This window comes from Acipenser ruthenus, chromosome 19 (genome assembly GCF_902713425.1).
Source record: "Acipenser ruthenus chromosome 19, fAciRut3.2 maternal haplotype, whole genome shotgun sequence".
Lineage (NCBI taxonomy): Eukaryota > Metazoa > Chordata > Actinopteri > Acipenseriformes > Acipenseridae > Acipenser > Acipenser ruthenus.
Window position 1 is genome coordinate 10,036,015 of NC_081207.1, and position 19,870 is coordinate 10,055,884.

The window sequence follows — 19,870 nt, forward strand, 5'->3', positions numbered from 1 at the left end:
CTATTCGGCTAAAAACCGTGTCCCAGTCATTACAACTTACATGCATTAAAAGTGAATGGAATATAAACTTAAGAGTTTAAGTTAGGGTTAAGGGTTAAATCTATCTATCATTTCTGCTCTTCTATACTGTATGTACAAACACATTGTTATTATGGATATACAGTAGATTGAATCTTGTGGACATCGCTTCCTTTGTTGCACACCCCATTCCTTAAAAAAAAATCGTTACTAACACTACTTATTTTATTTCAAAGTGAAATATTTAATTCATTTGTTTTAGTTCATGCTGCATTTTTTTTTTTTTTTTAATATTTTTTTGTTAGCATTCCTCACCCCCGGTGCTAGAAACGCATGCTGTTACTTATCCGGAAGTGTTTTTTTTTTTTTTTTTTTTAGGAGTAGGAACTAAAACTGCAGCTCTCAGTTGTTACAGTTAAAGCTGCCCCCCAGGGAGGATTATTTCTAGTTGACAAACACAGTAGCAGTGAAATACAGTAAAGCAACAACTGCTATATCACGATAGGTTGACATACTAAGATTGGATTTTGTTTGTCATTTGATCAACTTTTGTTGTAATTGACAATGAGCAGCTGCAACTTTAAGTTTAGAAAGGCGTTTTTCTAGGAAGTGCGCGATCAAGCTGATTTACTTTCAGTGGACGAATTATGAATTTCTAACTACATTTTCGATTAATTAGGCACATAGAAACGAAATTAAAATAACACCGTTTATTTCTGTTGTTACTGAAGGTACCGCTTGTATTTTGTTTATAAAATGACAAGCCCGTCAGTCGATAAAGAATTGCAGGAGAGGTTGAGGGAAGCGTCTGCTATCGGGGATCTGGAAGAGGTACAAACGCTAGTCCACAGCGGAGTTCATGTCAACTCTCAAAATGAAATAAATGGATGGTAAGTTTATTATCATGTTCCTTTACCTTCAGACCTAACCGTACTCCCATTAAGGCAACCCTACTTTACAGATCTTAAAGTAACAAAGGGGAACATAATAATAATAATAATAATAATAATAATAATTATTATTATTATTATTATTATTATTATTATTATTATTATTATATGTTTGTAATGTAGTCAGTTTTATTTTCCTTACACAAAAGCTGTGCAAATTGCACAGTACAGTAACAGACGGCATGACTGTTGGGTGTACAGCAATTAATGATGCCAGACCCATTGCCAAACTTACCCGTTTTTATTCCACCTATTGGATAAGCTGAGATAAGGATAACATGTTGTTGTTGTTTTATAGTCAAGTTCAAGTTGATCCTTTATGTCCTTTCAGTCGTATTAATTATTTAGTTTTAAACTAACAAATAAAACAACAGCAACATGGGAGTCAAATGTGAACACTGATGTCATCAAAATGTACCAAGTGATGACACATTGGGTGCGTTCAACGCCACGCAGACTTTCGCCATTCTGCACAGAATCGGAGCAAGTAGCCAATGAATTTGCAGAATCTGCGCAGACTTAGCAAAGTCTGCGTCTCGTGAACGCACCCATTGTCTGTGGTTCCTTAAGCAGTTCTAAAAACGTCACGCAGAAATTGGAAGACTGGTGATACTCCCGTTTGAGGCAGGGTTGGGCAGCAGTGGTACCCACTCTAGCCCTGCACTTTGTTTCATCCAGTACCCACATTGTTCATTTTATATTCAGTTGAATGAACCAGGCATGCACTGGATTTAAGTAACACTGGTCAGTGTTTAATTTCTTTAACGACTGCAGGATTACATGTGTTTAAAACATATTGGAAAATCCTTTAGAATGGTTTTACTTTTTTGTGATATACTACATCATCAATGTGGATGAGTCTATGTTTGTGCAACATATATGTGTATATGGAAAAGACATTGAATTAATATGGAATATATAACCTTACATTGTACATAATTGTATTAACAGCACAACTGACCTTTATAATTGGACATGCATATCTTTGAAAATAGTTCAACCGTTAGGAACAATTATACACACTTAACACTTGGAAAATGTTTATACTCCAAACTATTAACATCCCTAGAAAAAAATACACAATCTTTCCTTGAAAACTTAAAACAAATGATGTTTATAGGCAATGAGTTCACTGAACCAGCTTATTTTATGAACAAAATCAAGGTCAAAGGGACATTGTGCACACAAAATACTAACTTTGTATAAATCAGTGAGAGATGACGTACTGCATATTAAAAAGATAAAGGTGTTTAAAAAAAAAAAAAAAACTATTCTGGTGCAGTGCTGTCATTTTGTAATGTTGTGTACGTTTCTATTTAATACTGACATTTTCTTTTTAACATCTATTGAACTGTCCGGTTAACCAAACATATTAATAATATTATTAATGTAATAAATGTACATTAAATCATTCAAAATAAGTTTCAAACCTATTCTACCAACACCCTCCATGCTCGATGTGTTTGTCATTTTGCAGTTCTGTGCCTCTACAGTTTTGTAGTTCTAGTAAAATAATACCCATTGATAAGTAACTTGGTTTACTGGTCAGAATCAATCATTTCTAATTAGTTAAATATTTTGTTAAAATCCTAAATTGCAGACTTTTGGAAACTGTTGTTATTCTAAAAAGGTATTCAATGACCTACCCTAGAACAAAGAAGTCCAATATGTTTTAAACAGATCAAATATAACTTGTAAACTCTTGACTGTCGGCATGGCTCCAAAACCAGGGCAAATTTTCAGACTGCTACATGTGGTCTCAACTATCTGGAAAAAACTACTTCCAAATGTTTGAACAGCTGCCTGTTCTTTAAAAAATATATAACAAAGCTTACAGTAGTTTCAAATCGTACTACGCCGGATTTATAGAGGTGTTGCATCCAAAATGCAATTTGCACCATTTTTTGAGAAAGTAAAATAAGTGTCAATTTTCCAAACAAGTTAAAACTGCTTGGGGTTCATTTCAGGACTCAAAATTGCAAATTGCACCTCAATGTAAGGATGTTGATAAATCTTGGCATTATTTTTTCTCTCATGGTTTGGTGAAGATTTACAGTATTACCATAGAAGTAAAAAACACATTAATTTAAGGGCATTGCATTCTCTAGTTTGGCTGTGCCGTATAATCTGCTGCACTAGATGACAGGAAATCCATTACATAAAAAACTTCTATGCAACGATTTAACTTGTGCAATCGTTTTGTCGTCACAATCTAACTTTGTGGCCCTTCTTTTGTTACAGCCATGTATTTGGCATTGTGCCATTTGAGACAGTGTAGGGGAATACTGCAGAGGAACTAACCATAGTCATTTTAAATACAATACAGTAAGTAATACATCAGAATGCATTTTATATGCATGTGGTAAAAATCGGTTTCTGCCTGTACCCGTGTTTTGCGCCGATTCGCAATCGCAAGCACCTCGCAATAAAAAATAAATAAATTGGTTTCATAGAGCTGCAACATCACTGATTTTCACCAGAAACCTGTGACTGCCAGACAGCAGCTGCAAGTGGCAATTTTCATCACAGATCCTGTTTTACCGTGGCACTCATATTACTAGCTCGTTGTGGAACTGTTCACTTTATTGTACAGGATTTCTCAGGTAAAACATTCTGATAACAATATAAACTTGTTCTTGTGTCATAACCCCCCCCCCCCCCCCCCCACACACACACACACGCACGCACTTCCAGAATGGCTTGCAGGAACGGAAAAACTGTTGCCTCAAGGACTTCGTCAATGTATCGCTGAGCAGTAAGGTTGCCCTCAATCTGCACAAAAGGCGTTCTTGTGTTAAAGGAGATTCCTCCCCATATCATCACACTTCCACCACCCCACCGGTTGGCTCGAACAACGCAACAGTCAGCATAGCACTCGCCACGACGTCTCCACACATGTTGTCTTCCGTCAGGTCCATGGGCAAAATGGCATTTCTCGGTTAATAAAACACTCCGCCACTCTCTCTGCTGCCACCTCAGATGTTGTCTGGCCCACAGAAGATGGCGATTTTGTCTGTCAGCTATCAACATTACACGTGAACGGCCTCCGAGCTTGCAGATCATTTTCATGCAGACAGAGAGCTACAGTCATTCTGCTGATGCTTAGGTTATTTCTTCCTGGAATTTCTTGTGCTATAGCCACTGCAGTCTGAAAATGATTACGCAGATGGATCACTCGGATGTGACGGTCCTGGGCCGGTGTGGTGACCCTCTGCCTTCCAAGACATGGCCTATCCCTCACAGAGCTGGTTTCTCTGGACTAGTCTGCTGATTGATCATTGAAGCAGAACATCTCATTCTCCGGGCAATTTCTCTCACAGACAGTCCGCCTTCTATCATGCCAATAGCAACCAGACGATCTTCATTACTCAAGCGGGGCATGGTCGTATCTGTCGCTGTTCTTGCGTTTAATTAAAATCATGTATTTTCGAATGGCTCTTTATACAGATTCCTAATCAACTCATTTTGGCAATTTTAACTCGACTCAAATACCAAACACTGAGCACCTGGCGTTTTTTATGAAATCACATGACTTGAGCTCAGTATTTTGTTTTCCCAAGGAACAATACTACTCAAACAATCAACAAACCTATCTGCTTACTATTTAAAATGTAAATAACATTATGTATGTGCCCAATGAGCTACTGATGTAAAACTTAGACTGTTGCGTTTTCATTGTGCATCACTGTATTTATATATGCAAAAGGTTTAAATTAATTACAAAATTATTTATTCAATGACATGTTAACCCAAAGTTATGTGGGTGAAAAATAACAGTAACAGAGGCAAGGTCAAAAAATCATATACCGCTATCATGATTAAATACAATCATACCAAAAGTACAGATTTATTCAGTATGATAATAGTATTATTGGGCAGATTGCCTTGCTTTAAACTGGTGACACTGCCATGCAGCAATTATTACATGAATAATAATAATAATACAAACAAAAGTAAATTACATAATACAAAGTAAAAGTTAAGTAGGCCTAACACACAAACGTAATACAAATAAATAAAATGGACCAAACTCAAGTGACAAAAATAGTGACAAGTGCCTCCTTCTCACTTCTAGATAAATATCTCAAAGAAACCCTCCAGATCCCCAAATCACAGAAACAAAAAGCTCTTTCCTCAATTCATCTCAGCTACAGTTCATCTCAGCAATAACAAAGCTGTGTTGTTGCAGCAGCCACCTCCATGTTATTACCTGCCCCACACGTTTAAACAATGAGGCTAAACACAGCTTGATTATCTACCAGGCATGCACCCCTAATAAAGACTACGTACATTTCGGCCAAACATTCCTTTTCAGCTGTGTAGAAAAAAAGTAAACACACACCAGTAAGCTTTTTCTTTAAATAAGTTTATTGCACAGCGCTGACTTTTTTTTCTACACAGCTGAAGAAGGGCTTTCTTCATGTATGTATGTATGTATAAAACTTCAGAGTACAGCCTGTCACTTTACACAGCTCCAAATGGCTGTCGACAGTGAGGTATTTTGTTTTTCCTCAATCAACTTTTAAAACTTTTTCATCTCCCTTCCTTCTTTTTCCTCCTTTTAATTTCATTCTGCTCAATAGATCTATCCATTTCTTTCTTATTTTGGCTACTGTTCTTTACTCCTCCCCAACAGTGATTACTCCATCAGTGATCATCTCAACTTTTTTTTTTTTTTTTTAAACTTCCAGAAAACTTGCCGAATAGAACAGATTTGTGTTGACCAGCCATTTCAATAATTGTATAATTTTTCTTTTTAAAAAAAAAAAAAAAAAAGAAAAAGAAAAAAAGCTTTCCTTTGCAACCCAGCCATTGTGTACTTACCTAATCGGTCACTGTGCCTTAAAATTGATGACTTCTGTGACGTCGTAACCTCATTCGTTGTTGCAAATTTGTAGTACAGTGTATTGTAAACTACAAACAGTACATTACAGTCTCATACATTTGCACAAGAAAACACATTTATGGAAATGGTAAGAAACATGAGTCCTGAAATGAACCTTATGTGGAATGGTCTTAATACTGGGTTGGACCACTTTGCTTTCGAGTGGAAACAGGTGCATCTGTTCCAGCGTTGAAGGTTTCGGTGATTTTTCTTCTCTAGCGTGCCTGTTGCTTGTCACGGTACGTTGCACGTGGTTACAGGCTTGATCTGTCAAGACCTGCTGGCGGCCAGAGTTGCTTTCCGGTGGTCGTTTTCTGCAAATTCTGCCATTCCAGGAACACCCTGGAGACTCATGATGGACAATGCTGGTTGCACTGGGAGCCACTGTCATGCTCCTTGTGAAGTCACTGCTGTCCTTCTGCGTACAACTTATTGTTTCTGAATAGTTGCACTCAGCTTATATAGGTATAGTAGATCACAAGGCATGTCATGTGACAACATGCATTACAGATTAGAGGATTTTACTTGCATTACTTGGCCATTCTTTTGCAAATTGAGCATTTTACTGAGTATAGCATTTATTTTTTAGTTAATTAAGCAACAGGTGGTAGGAGGTTTGCTACTTAATCACGCAATATTTTTCAACCTTCTTTGATTCTGACCAGTAACTGATGCATTCAGGGCTCAGATATCCAATCTAAGGAATGAAACAAGGTGTCAATCTTACCTGACACTTTCCTATTGACTTTGGATACCAGGGTCGCTGCCCTACGCAATCACACTCAATCATGGGGAATCGCTTTTATAATTACCATAGAGTACGTACGTAAAAGGTGAGTGATTTATTACAGTATTTTGTGAGCCCCTGGAAAATGAAAAGTAGTAAGCTTGGTTATGTTACTGTTGCAAAACAGCTGAACAGGATTTTAACTTCATACCCGGTGTGCAAGCTTGTACCGTAACAAACCTACTTAATAAAGGCATGTTCTTTCTGTGTTTCTTTTGTGTTTTTTATTGTCCCTATGTACCCTACTTGATTCTTCAGTATCCTTGTATTTTTTTTCATTCAGGACTTGTTTGCATTGGGCATGCAAACGAAATCATAGACAGATCGTGTCCTATCTGTTAAGTGCAGGTGCTGACAAAGACATTTTTACTTCAAAAGGAGAGACAGCAGCCCAGCTAACTTCAAAACCTGATATCAGAAAACTTCTGGGAGGTAAGCCAAATCGTATCAATAAATCTCTTGACAAAAAAGAAAAACAAAACCATAATTTGTGGTGTCCAAGATTCTTTTCAAAAACAATTAATGGTTATTGCGTTCTTTTTCAATGTGTGACAAGTTATTTGTAAAACTGAAAGTGTAAATCAAATAATTTAGCAAGAGTTACTGCTGAAATCCACACAGTTGTTTTTAAGTTGGTGATACGAATAGCCCATCACAGATGCATAAAGCAGTAAAACAAAGTCCAAGTGAAAGGCGCAGTAAAATTTATTGTCTTAATAAACTATAGTGCCAAACGTAGCCGTAGCCCGTGTTTTCTAATCCTTATCTGTCACATTTCTGAGGTTTGCTGTAAGGTGTCTTATGTATATCAGATCAGATAACCTGAGCTGTGATTTATTGTATTTATTTTTGTTTTTTGGTTTGTCAGATTTTGTGATGTTTCTAACAATAGTATTAGGATTTGTCACCGTTTAGTTCACATAGAACTTAATGTCCTATATGTAATAAACTAGGAGGTTTGGTGGTCCAGTGGTTAGAAAAAGGTCTTGTTACCAGAAGGTTCCCAATTCAATCTCATCTCAGCCACTGACTCACTGTGTGTGACCCTAATCACATAACAATCTTACGTACCTGAAAGGTTATTTGATTATAGCCAAATACAAGACAGCTATAGGAGGGAGGACGGGACCATTAAAGTCTGGTGAAAACAGACTCACATAAGGGTCTCCATTTTCTTTAATAAGGACCCTTGTGAAACTCCAAATATCCTGGTTAAAGAAAAGCGCTTGATATCAGGAAGTTCCAGGTTCAAATCCTAGCTCTGCCACTGACTCACTGTGTGTGACCCTGAGCAAGTCACTTAACCTCCTTGTGCTCTGTCCTTCGGATGAGACGTAAAACTGAGGTCCTATTGTAAGTGACTGCAGCAGCACTTGTGATGCATAGTTCACCCCCTAGTCTCTGTAAGTCTCTTTGGATAAAAGCACCTGCTACATGACTAATAATAATAATAACTAGGGTTGGGACAATAATTAATTTTCTCACTAATATTCTTTATCAATTTCAGGTGTCCTACAACAATCGTACAGATAAACGATAATTCTGTAATAAAATAAAATTACTGAAATATCGTAGGAAATTGTAACTGTAGTATGTCTGCAAGCTTACAGGCCAGATTCTCCTGCTACATGCAGCGTGAGATAAATAAAAGAAGATGAAAAATATAGCTTCCCTGTTTAATATCTACAACAGCAGGTACCTACATACCGTAGATCATCTTCTATGCTTTCAAAGGATTAGAGGTGGGCTACTGCCTCTTGAAGCAGTTTTGTGTTCTTTAACACACCCCTGAATGATGGAGAGTGTAGGTGAGAAATAGTTTTTTTTTTTTTTAACAGTGCAAACCAATGTGTGCCTACTATTATGAGAAGTATTACTAAAAGCACACTAAACTAGCTGCTTCATTTATTTTTTGTTTAGAGTTTAATAAGAAAATAAATGGCAAACTATGTTTATGCAATCACAGTGTTAGGGTTAACGTCATAAAGTACAAACTAATTCTTGCAGAATTCATTAGTTCATGGTAAGTGATACAGTTAACTATTTTTTTTTTTAAGCAAAAGTGTTTATTGCTTTTACAAAATATAAATAATTGACAAAAGTGGTTGACAATCCTCATTGGTCCACTTGAGCTGGAATGGTCACTATATTGGCTTATTTCAAGACAGGCCATTCAAAGACAACAGGTCACATTCTTAAGTAGAGTTACAGACAGTAATCTGAGCACCAAGTCTAGTGATGAACCTCAACCAGAGATCATTTTCAGTCCGAATACATCCTTCTAAGGTGGGTACCTGAAATTAATATTTGAAAAAGTTAGGGCTTTTTTTTGTTTTTTTGATACAGATGATAGACTATTTACAAGAAAGGGTTGTTCATTCTTAAAGGCAGAATCAGCATTTGTTATTCAACGCAGCAGTGTCTTAGTCATATGTTCTGTAATAATTGGCACCCGCTTCACAGAGTGTTTTTACCTATAGCACTCTCAGAAGCCCTTTTGGGAGTGTTCATTTACATAGGTGAAGTATGTGTGTGTTGGCAGAAACGTGTCTACACATTTGCACATTTACCCCCTGGCATTTGTGGACTATTTTTCTGTCCAGATAAGCTGCGTACGTGACGTTTTTACAAATTAAAACATCCTAAAAAAAACTCACAATTTTAAATTTAATGCGTAAAAATATGCATAGCAATTTTGTTGCACAGCTTGTCTGCATCCCCTCCCTCCTCCCCTAAAATATCCACTAACAACTACGTCTCCCAGAATACAGTGTCTTCAGTTAATAGGAAACTGTACACAAGAGAAACCAACCCAAGAAACATTATCCAATCTCTGGCTAGCCTTGTTGTCTTTGCAGCCAATCACAGTAAGAATAAGAACAATTCGAAACTACACAGGTTGAAGTGTAAACACCCCAGTCCAGCTACAAATCCAACTGGAACCATCGTCAGAGGCAACCGCTAAAAAAAGGTGCCTATAATATTAAACAAACTGTTTTATAACTTACTAATGCATTTCCTTCTTTTATTTATCTGTATGGCTTTATATTGAAATTAACATGTTCATGAGTAAGAATTTAATGTTAAAATGTAAGTAACATAATTTGCAGAATTAGTGTGATACCTCAAAAAAATGCGCTGAGCCGATAAAGAACCTTGTAGAACACATGCGTGGTTGTACTGTAGTTCAAAGTAACATTGCATTTAAAATGGAATGCTCTTTTTTAATGCCTACCCCATTACCATTAAAGCTTGTACAGTATTTATCGAGATTACTCATAACTTCAAGGTAATGTTGCATTTTATCCTCCAAAAATACATTTTACTGTCTCGGTGTTAAAATTGGAGGGTAAGATACTCCCAGACCCAAAACCTTATCTCGAGAGCTGGGGGTGTGTATATAATATTGTATGCCATTTGTTTAATGTTGTTTTTTTTTTAACCCACAGTAGAAGAAACTGAAATAACAGAAACAAAGGAATCAGAGTTGTCAATCATTCCAAACTATCTAGCAAATCCCCCATTCCCTTATGTTAAGACTGAAATGACTGATATATCAGAACCCCACAACGCACCCCACAGCGGAACGACTTGCATATCAGAAGAGTCAGAGTATGACAGCCCTCCTTCTCCTGCGGTATCCCTGGATCCGAGCTTGCATTTTGACACAGATGCACAAAGTGTGAGCGCACACATACCTGTAGCTGAACAGAACGGAGTCTCCCTGCATCCACCAGGAGGCATGAAGGGAACCGCCTCAGAACCTCACCATGAATACGCACAGCAGCACGTAACGCAGAACGGACCGTCTTTACTGGACCCCAACGGGAATGCAAGTTCACCAGTCGCACCCACCAGACAACAGTCAATACCTCAGCAGCTCAATAGCAATCCGATGGGGTCCATGCCAACGTTTCAGCCATTCTTCTTCACTGGGGCTTTTCCGATGAATATGCAAGGTAAATAAACAAGAATCCGAACATTAATATATTTTTCTTGACAAGTAATAATGAACATCCAACTGTACAAACAACATATAATGTTGTAAGTGGGTTTGTCCTTCAATACCAATATAGGAAACATCATTGTGAGCTATATAATCATTTTTATAGTTGGTTGCTTGAGCCCCATTTCTAGACAAATATTTCACTGTTCCGTATTGCTTTTGAAGTGGCTGACTGGAAAAGTCCCACCTTAATTAACTCCAAGAACTCACCACAATGCACTGACATTTATCTGAAAAGAAGCAATGTGAAAAACAAGCTTGCGCACACAGAGACCCTCATGATTGGAATACTTAAAAGCAGATTGTATTTAATACCTAATGTACAGTATGTGTTATTAGTTTTGCTAATTTTTTTTTTTTTTTTTTTTGACTACAGTATAGCTGTAACTTGTGTGGTCTTACAAACGAGGTGATGATCTCAACTATTAAACGTTTTAAACAAATAGCAATAAATATAAAGGCTGTAACTTAATGTCACCAGAACCACAAGATTGTATTACAGCCATCTATATAGTCTTAAATGTCATTTTAGTTAAAATGTATAGTAGCAAAATAAATAAGAGCTAAAAATGACTGTAACCTATGATCACACCCATGGCCTGTGTAAATACTAATTACCACTATTCAAAGTAACAGCCCAATGACCAAATGATAATGGGAATAGCCTCTATGGTAATATCCAGGTAAACAGAAACATGACACATTTTAAGGGTTTCTTATTGTGGAGTGCTTGTTTTTGTGTGAATACTGTAAGGCAAAGAACAAGCTATGTGATATGCTGATAATCAATAGAGCTTGATTACCATAGGTGTTCAGCACAGGGTTTTTAATGCCTAGCTATAGATCAATATTTTTAATTGTACTGGCAGACCCTATTAAGACACTGAAGTGTACACTGTATTCAACAGTTTGTTTTGTTTTGTTTTGTTTTTAACTCATTTTATAAATGTACATTTCAGAACTGGTGCTAAAAGTTAGAATCCAAGACTCTGCAGTAAAAGAGAACGACTTCATTGAAATTGAACTTGATCGTCAAGAACTGACCCTCCGAGCATTACTCCGAGTGTGCTGTCGAGAGCTTGGTGTTAGTGTTGACCACGTGGAGAAGATACGAAAGTTACCAAACACAATGTTGCGAAAGGTACGATCTAAAAACAGCTATATTATTTATTGACATATTTATTTATCCCGTTTTTTAAACAACGCATATAATTAAGACGTCCTGTGATACTATTAAGTAGGATCATCCATTGTAATACATATTGGGCTCTATGTATCATTGATTTTTCTTTCGTATCTTGACTTTTTGTAAGTTTTGTGACTTCGTAGACCTACCCGCAATGTATTAAAGTCATTTTCACTCCCGTAACTTAGTTTCATCCCTGCTGTGGTAGTTTAGTTATGACTGTTCGTTTTCGAACTACTTTCGTATGCAAATGCACAAGTCTCATTATAATATTGAAGTTTTGCGTTTACCCTTGATGTATTATCATTTTTTATCATTATGATTTACAACTTCGGTTTGTGCCTGTTATTTTACGCGTACCTATCACTGGCATAGATTCAACCTTTGCTCGAGCAAAAGTTTTCTGCGATATTCTTAAATGAAAGCACTGGAAGCATAGAGAAGCATGGTTAGGGTACAGACGAGTACAGACATGGTAAACTGCAGAATTACCTTGCAAATTTACCATGGTAAACTTCCACATAGAAACAAGCTTAGTTTTATTTATGCTTTCTTATTTTTGGGGACCCTTTCTTTTAGATCTATGTTTTGGTTTGTTTTCATTGTGCCCAGCATCTGCTCTACGTTTAACATCACATTCAATTTGTCCTGTTTTCTTTTTTATTATCTGCTGCTTTCATTTTTGTAATCCTCCTAATATAAGGTCATGCCATTTTATTTATTTTTTGAATGTCAAGTGTCTGTCGCTTAGTGTCCCAGTGAATTTATCTTGTTATATTTTTCCATGTGTCCTTTCTTAATGTTTTTTGGCCCTGCAAAGTGTTAAATAATATTTCCTGATTTTTTTTTTGGTCCATTTCACTAACAGGTCAATTTCGTCTTTGTGGAAATTTGTTTTCCTTTTCTTTTTGGCCGGTGCCATAGTTGCATCAAGGTCGGAGTCTGCAGAAACCAGAACTCGATCCTATTAGATTTGCCTACTTCTTTCTTTTCACTATACCTCCCTTCATATCTTTGCCAGAAGCAAGTTCTAACTCTAGACTTTCGGCGTTGCAAATCTATTTATAATGAGATGTAAATTCCGATCTCTCCTGTATAATGAGCAGTAATTTATGCTGTTCATAAACAAGCGGTGATATTACGGTGGTTGTTCACGAAAAAGAGCTGTTTAGTACATCACAAGTAAAAAATTCTACGAAGGACGGAGGCTACAAATTCACAGTATTTACAAACACATAAGCAATATTAGTAAATAGAGCCAATTAGCTTTAAAGAGAAAGTAGCAGGGTTCCGAAAAGAGGCTGTGTGGTCCAGTGGTTAAAGAAAAGGGCTTGTAACCAGGAGGTCCCCGGTTCAAATCCCACCTCGGCCACTGACTCATTGTGTGACCCTGAGCAAGTCACTTAACCTCCTCATGCTCCGTCTTTTGGGTGAGATGTAATTGTAAGTGACTCTGCAGCTGATGCATAGTTCCCACACCCTAGTCTCTGTAAGTCGCCTTGGATAAAGCTAAATAAACTAATAATAATAATAATAATAATAATAATAATAATAATAATAATGTAGCATTACGCGTCCCCACGTGTTGCTACAACTGTTTAAGTAACGTACCTGTAATTTTTCTTTTAATTGTTAACACCCTGACAACTTTTTACAGTCCTATTTAAAAGCTCTTTTGGCTTCTCTAATGCACTGGGGTTTGAGATCTGTCCTCTAAGTCACTGCAGCAAGAGCGATTAAAAAAAACACATAAGTGCTCTGGCTTTTCTTTTCCGTACTACATCATGGCTCGTTATTGCTGTGTTACCTGTTTGGCAATGTGGGCAATAATCCTTCCACTATCAGTCCATTTTGAAAAGAGGTTTGAAACATGCTTTAAAGTTATACATGTAAAAAGTTGTCAGAATGTTCACAATGAAAAGAAAAATTACAGGTACATTATTTAAACAGTTGTAGCAACACGTGGGAACGTGTAACACTATTTTTCAGAACCTCACTACTGATCTACTTTGTCATACCTTTTTTGTAAACTGTTTTACAAAAAATGTTGTATTCCAAAAATACAGAGATGATGCTCTTAAAAAAAAAAAAATTGTATTCAGTTCCAAAGATAATGAATATTATTATTTTATTCAATATTATTCAATTTCATTACACACATGACAAGGCTAAAATAAACAATTAAATGTTTTCATACCTCACCAGTAGAATTCCTCAGTGGCACAAGACATATTAGCCTCACACCAGTCTCTTTACAGGGCAAAAACCCGAAACAAATCTCATCTGTCAGTTGAGAGGGTCTGGGGTTAGGCTATTAATTTATAAAACATCATAGTGCTACACAGCAGCATTGTCCAGGGAAATAAGGTTCCTACATGTGTTTAAATTCAAAGGGACTCCATTTGAGCGGCTGGCTTTTTAATAATAAAGAGGGTTTGCTAGATTGGTGTCTAATCACAGAGCAATTGGATGGCACAATATGGTGTACTCTGGTTGTTCAAAAATATACAGTGCTTTGCAAAAGTATTCAGACCCCTGACCAATTCTGTCATATTACTGAATTACAAATGGTACATTGAAATTTCATTCTGTTTGATATTTTATTTTAAAACACTGAAACTCAAAATCAATTACTGTAAGGTGACATTGGTTTTATGTTGGGAAATATTTTTAAGAAAAATAAAAAACTGAAATATTTTGCTTGCATAAGTATTCAACCCCTGTGCTGTGGAAGCTCCCAGTTTACACCGATGAAAGAAATTGCCCTAACGAGGACACAATTACCTTATCATTGGCCTCCACCTGTGAACCATTAAAGTTGCTGTCACATTTAAAAACCCCACTGTTGAAGGATCATTGGTCAGGCTGTGAATCTGAAGGAAAATGAAGACCAAAGAGCATTCTACAGAAGTTAGAGATAAAGTAATACAAATGCATAGATTAGGGAAAGGGTACAAAATAATAATAGTGTTTGGATATCCCATGCAAGGAAGATATTTTTATTTTTCTTAAAAATATTTCCCAACATAAAACCAATGTCACCTTACAATAATTGATTTTGAGTTTCAGTGTTTTAAAATAAAATATCAAACAGAACGAAATTTCAATGTACCATTTGTAATTAAGTAATATGAGAGAATTGGTCAGGGGTCTGAATACTTTTGCAAGGCACTGTATATCGAGATTTCCACATTTAAAACATACAGAATGTAAAATCAGTATAAAATCAGCATAAAATACTGTTGACAGGGCTTGAAATTAGCACAAGCCTGTCAGCTATTCAGTCCAACAGCCACCAGATCAGAGTTCAGGCAATAAATTAAACCGATCAAAGGAATAATTACAGTAGATTGCTCTGGTTCCTTCACAGTGAAATCTTCCATTAGGAATAGAAATTGTATTTTGTGGGAAGTGTTATTTGTAAGTAGTTTCCCATCTGTATTATTAATCAGAAGTCTCCAAACATCTGTGAAAAGCATACAGACAGTTTGCTAAACACTTAAGAAATATAGAATTGGTAGCCATTCTTGAGTTTTCTGTCCATCCAGTGATCTGTAATACCTGAATTTGGCCGAGCAGTCTGTCTGATGTATAACTAAATAAAATGAAATAACTCATGTTCTGCTAGATTATGACTACAGATCTACTCCAATGTAATACTTGCATCTGGTACTCTTTGCACCTGCTCTTTACTTCTCCCTCCAGAAGCGATTCACTGACTCATTAACATTACCACATACTGAACAGTGAAATGAGTTGCATGAAAAAACAAGTTTATAAGTCTTCTGTCCACAGTATTAATATTCGCCATTGTTGAGTCATTAAAATAAACCTTGCTGCTTTTTTATTTTTATTTTTATTTATTCATTTATTTTTTTATAAAAGCTTTGTACCATTTTAGTTTTTAGAAACTGGAGCAAATCTAAATGGAGTGATACATTTTACCGCCTTTTTCTAACTTTGTAGATTTTTTTTTTTTTCTTTCTTCAGGACAAAGATGTTGCAAGACTACAAGACTTTCAGGAGCTGGAAGTTGTTGTCGAGAAAGCGGAACCCCTGTCTTTGTTAGGTAGACAAGCCTCCTTAACTGAGAGGCCTTGCTATAATAGGAAAGCTTCAAAGCTAACATACTAACCTGCTACTGATCGATTTGTGTAAATTACATTATTGTGTGTTTTGGGGCTCTGTGAAAGGCAAACTTCAATCCTGTTTTAAACAGTGAAGATTATTATTTTTTTTAATCCTGTGTTGTTTTTACTTCCCTGTTGGTTATCCATTTATGCTTTCTTATTACATTTCAAAGGAGTGGTATTGCATTTTCTGTCGGCTATTTATAGCAGTGGATTACAATTTCCTTTTTTTTTCCCCCCATAGTGGTGTCAATGAAATATATAAAATACTACAGATATATTTTTAAATTAATACAAGATGGGGTAGGAATTTACATCACATTTGTGTGGTATTTAAAAAGCTACAAGTAGGATGTACTGTTTAAAGGGTGTGGTGGATTACAAAAAATAGTTCATTTGATTTGACTTTCGGCCGAGGTGAAACCAGCAAAACCTGTAGTTCCATTTAATCAGCTACCAATCTCATATTGGTATTTGAATAAGTTGTAAACGGGTGGGGGGGTAACGATACACTAGTGTCACGAGACAATACATATCACGATATGCAGGTCATGATTGGATATGTATAGGGCTTCTAGTTTTCGGATTCTATTTTAGATGACGTGATGTCCCTTTAAATATATTTTGAGCCGATTCACTTTCTTAATCAAACACTAGTTACCAAAGGAAGTTGTTTCTTTTTACCCTCATATTTTGATTAAACAAACGACGTGCGTTGGTCTCACCTGATTCTATTTGAACCTGCATTTCGATCTGTCTCTAATCGCCGAATGCAGTTTATTAATTTTTGCTGCGTTAGTTTCTAGTGGTGCCTCGCTAATTTAAACAATCTGGCATTCAGTTAAGGCTTAACATCTACTTAAGGTTTAAAGGGAGGGAGACTGATGGAAAATAAAAACCTAGAAGCCCTAGATATGTAATACAAGACATGTGTTGGGCCTCATGGGCTACTTGTATGATGCATAGTGAGATCAAATGATCATTTAATGATGGAACTATTTTGTTAAAAATTAAATGAGATGGGGAGAGTATGTATTCATACGATGCGTAAAACATTGTGAACTACAGTGAGCTATCGTGTGCTTTTTGGTATCGCAATACAAAAAATGTGTATCACTATTGAGATCCAGTATATCATGTATAGAAAGTTTAATGATTCATCGATACACAGTGAATCGCTACACTCTTAATAGACAGGTGACAGTACAAACACATTTACTTTTTTGTAAAGTTTAGTTGAAATCCCTGAAAAAAAGTTTCTGGTACTTCATTTGAGGCTTTGTAAAATATTTAACCTTAAAAATATGTAAAAAAAGAGAGATATTGGAATTGTTTTCTAAAAAGCACTAATGCATATACAATATAAAAAGGAAAAAAACAGTTTTGGTTGGAAAAATATCCTAACAAAATGTTAGCCGCCCCAGTACTCCCCTCGCCTCTGGATCCAAACAAACAAGAAAACCCACTCATAAATCATATTTAGAGTTTCAAGGTTGTGTTGCTTCAAATGCTATTTCAATTACCGTATCCCTTCATTTGTTATGTTCGAAATTATGTTGCATGGTTCAGAGTTCTGTGGCGCCAATGCTGAGAAATTTTAGACTTTGAAAAAACTTTTTTTTTTTTTAAAGCTATATTCCTCATCGAAAAGAAGGAATTAACATCTTGATTTCAATACGTGAACAATGATACAATGTATTGGACTTTTAAAGTTGTTATGTTAATAGAATATGTAGGGTTCTTGCATGTATAATAGTTTTATTTGCTGTCATATAACTACTGTAAGTATACTAAAAAAGCCATAAATACAGAGGTAGACATTTTTTTTATTTTTACTTCCCTGCAAATAGGTGATTTTTATAAAAATATACAAGTAAAACATATCCTAATCATGCACAGCATTTGTATCAGAAGTTGAAAATAGAAACTGTTGTTTTTGTCAATCCTTTTACATAACATAACACATCCATTCTAAATTTTTAAATGTGGTTATTTATATGATTAAACATGTGAAAGTGTTAGATGTTAAACGACAAAGTTAATCTGTGTTTAGATTGGAAGTTTTCAGTTTTTTGTTTGCAAATGTTAAAATCAAGAAGCCGTTTAACATTGTCAAGTGTTCCCTTGTGTTGTTACCCTGTGATCTGTAATAGGTTGATATACCTAAACTATTAACCATACACTGGAGGGAAAACTATAAGGAACTACTGGAAGAATTGTTAGTCTATCTCATTTCACTGATCAGTGCTTGAGTGACATTGCACATCCAGTAATAAGCATGTATTGCTGTATAGAGCTCACGTGTTCAGTTGTTAAAGAAACACATTGAGCAAACATTAAAGAAAACAATATATGTAATCAATTTGCATGCCTCCCCTGTAATACTTGCACTGCCTAGGCCTTTTAACCCCTTCTGTGTCTTTATCCTATCGTTAACCAGCCCGTGGCTTCTCCTAATAACTGACATGCTTTTACCCAGAAGACACTGCTCAGGTGAAAATGAAGTTCAAGGGCAACAGACTACATGAAAGTAAAAAGATCAGTCTGCAAGATTAGTCCCTTTTGAAACTAATGCATGCGGAAATACTGACCACACAGAGACATTCTCTACAGTAGTTTTAATAGTTTTACCTCAATCCCTAAACTATGCATTTATTAGGTAGAAGAAATCCTGATGACTTTGAGTCCAAACACCATTCAAGTGTATATATACGTGTATATATATGTGTGAACTTTCAAACAATCTTTAATGAATCCTTTAGCAACTCCTGTATGATGTTTTTTTTGTGAAATATAAAATGACCAGGTGAGTAAATGTTTTGATACTGGGAGTGCCTATTGTACTGTAATGAAATGTCAATTGTCTGCAGAGCAACAGGGACAAAGGGATAGAAGTTCATATGAGCTATTGTTGAGAAAGAGGGTTGATTTTATACCTTGTTTAGTTTCCAAAAAAAACAATAAATAAATAATAATCTTTTAATAAAGATTTAAATCTTCAAAAACAAAATAACTATAGGCGAGCATTCTCCATTATGGCAGGTCGCTGACTGTTACACTGCTGCATTTTGACGGAATGGCAATTTTGTTACAAATTTTGAACGGAACGCGCTTTTTAATTGAGGTGAAGCAGCTTTAGAATGTGTTTACAAGTGGGTTTAAATTTTATTTAATGTAGATTGAACTGGAATCTTTTATTTTTATGAAAGCTACCCTTTAGACATTTTTAAGCAGAAAAGCACAATTATTTAAATACTGGTTAGCTGGTGAATTACTGCTGTAGCTACCAATCATATACAGCTTGTATAGCTACTCCTGTATCTGTTTCTCAGGTTTAATATAGTTTATTTTGTGTTATGGTTAACTTTTATATTATAAAATAATGTTACAATAGATTAGAGAGTATTCTGGATTTCTGGTGACTGTGACTAACATAACTTTATATTTTACCTCATAGCAAACACTTTAAGTAACACTGCTCATTCTTTGGCTGAACCAATCTATCAAAATACACAGTAAAGATGGTCTAAGGAAGTTTCACCAACAGTACTACACTTGTTCAGATACTTATTTTTTTATTGGATTTGGTTTAAACAAGAGCAGCTGCATGGAATGTGGATTTAGAGGGTAACATAGCGAAGCTACATAAAACTTGTTCATCCACAGTGCATTTTAATGTGCCTGGTATTTTACTTTCACTATATACAGTAAGTGCATATAATACTCATTATTTACCAGGCGACAGTACTTAAAAGGTAATATTTAGTGTCAGCTTTTACCATGAAATGTATACATATAGTGTGTGTGTGTGTGTGTGTGTGTGTATATATATATATATATATATATATATATATATATATATATATATATATATATATATATATATATAATATAAATAACTACAATAA

At 35.7% G+C, this 19,870-nt stretch overlaps 1 protein-coding gene across 1 annotated transcript; it reads left to right on the forward strand.

Annotated features, from left to right (window-relative positions):
* Positions 1 to 416: 416 nt before the first annotated feature.
* LOC117424334 (ankyrin repeat domain-containing protein 40-like) lies at positions 417 to 17,983 on the forward strand. Its single transcript, XM_034040572.3, has 5 exons — positions 417 to 908; positions 6,924 to 7,072; positions 10,090 to 10,599; positions 11,606 to 11,787; positions 15,823 to 17,983. Exons 1-5 carry the CDS (start codon positions 775 to 777, stop codon positions 15,964 to 15,966), a joined length of 1,119 nt encoding a protein of 372 aa, XP_033896463.2. The 5' UTR covers positions 417 to 774; the 3' UTR covers positions 15,967 to 17,983.
* Positions 17,984 to 19,870: the final 1,887 nt, after the last annotated feature.

Coding starts and splice junctions, on each gene's coding strand:
- LOC117424334 (XM_034040572.3), top strand. CDS start 775: ATGACAAGCCCGTCAGTCGATAAAGAATTGCAGGAGAGGTTGAGGGAA. Junction 909..6,923: donor CAAAATGAAATAAATGGATG/GTAAGTTTATTA, acceptor TTTTTCATTCAG/GACTTGTTTGCATTGGGCAT. Junction 7,073..10,089: donor TATCAGAAAACTTCTGGGAG/GTAAGCCAAATC, acceptor TTTAACCCACAG/TAGAAGAAACTGAAATAACA.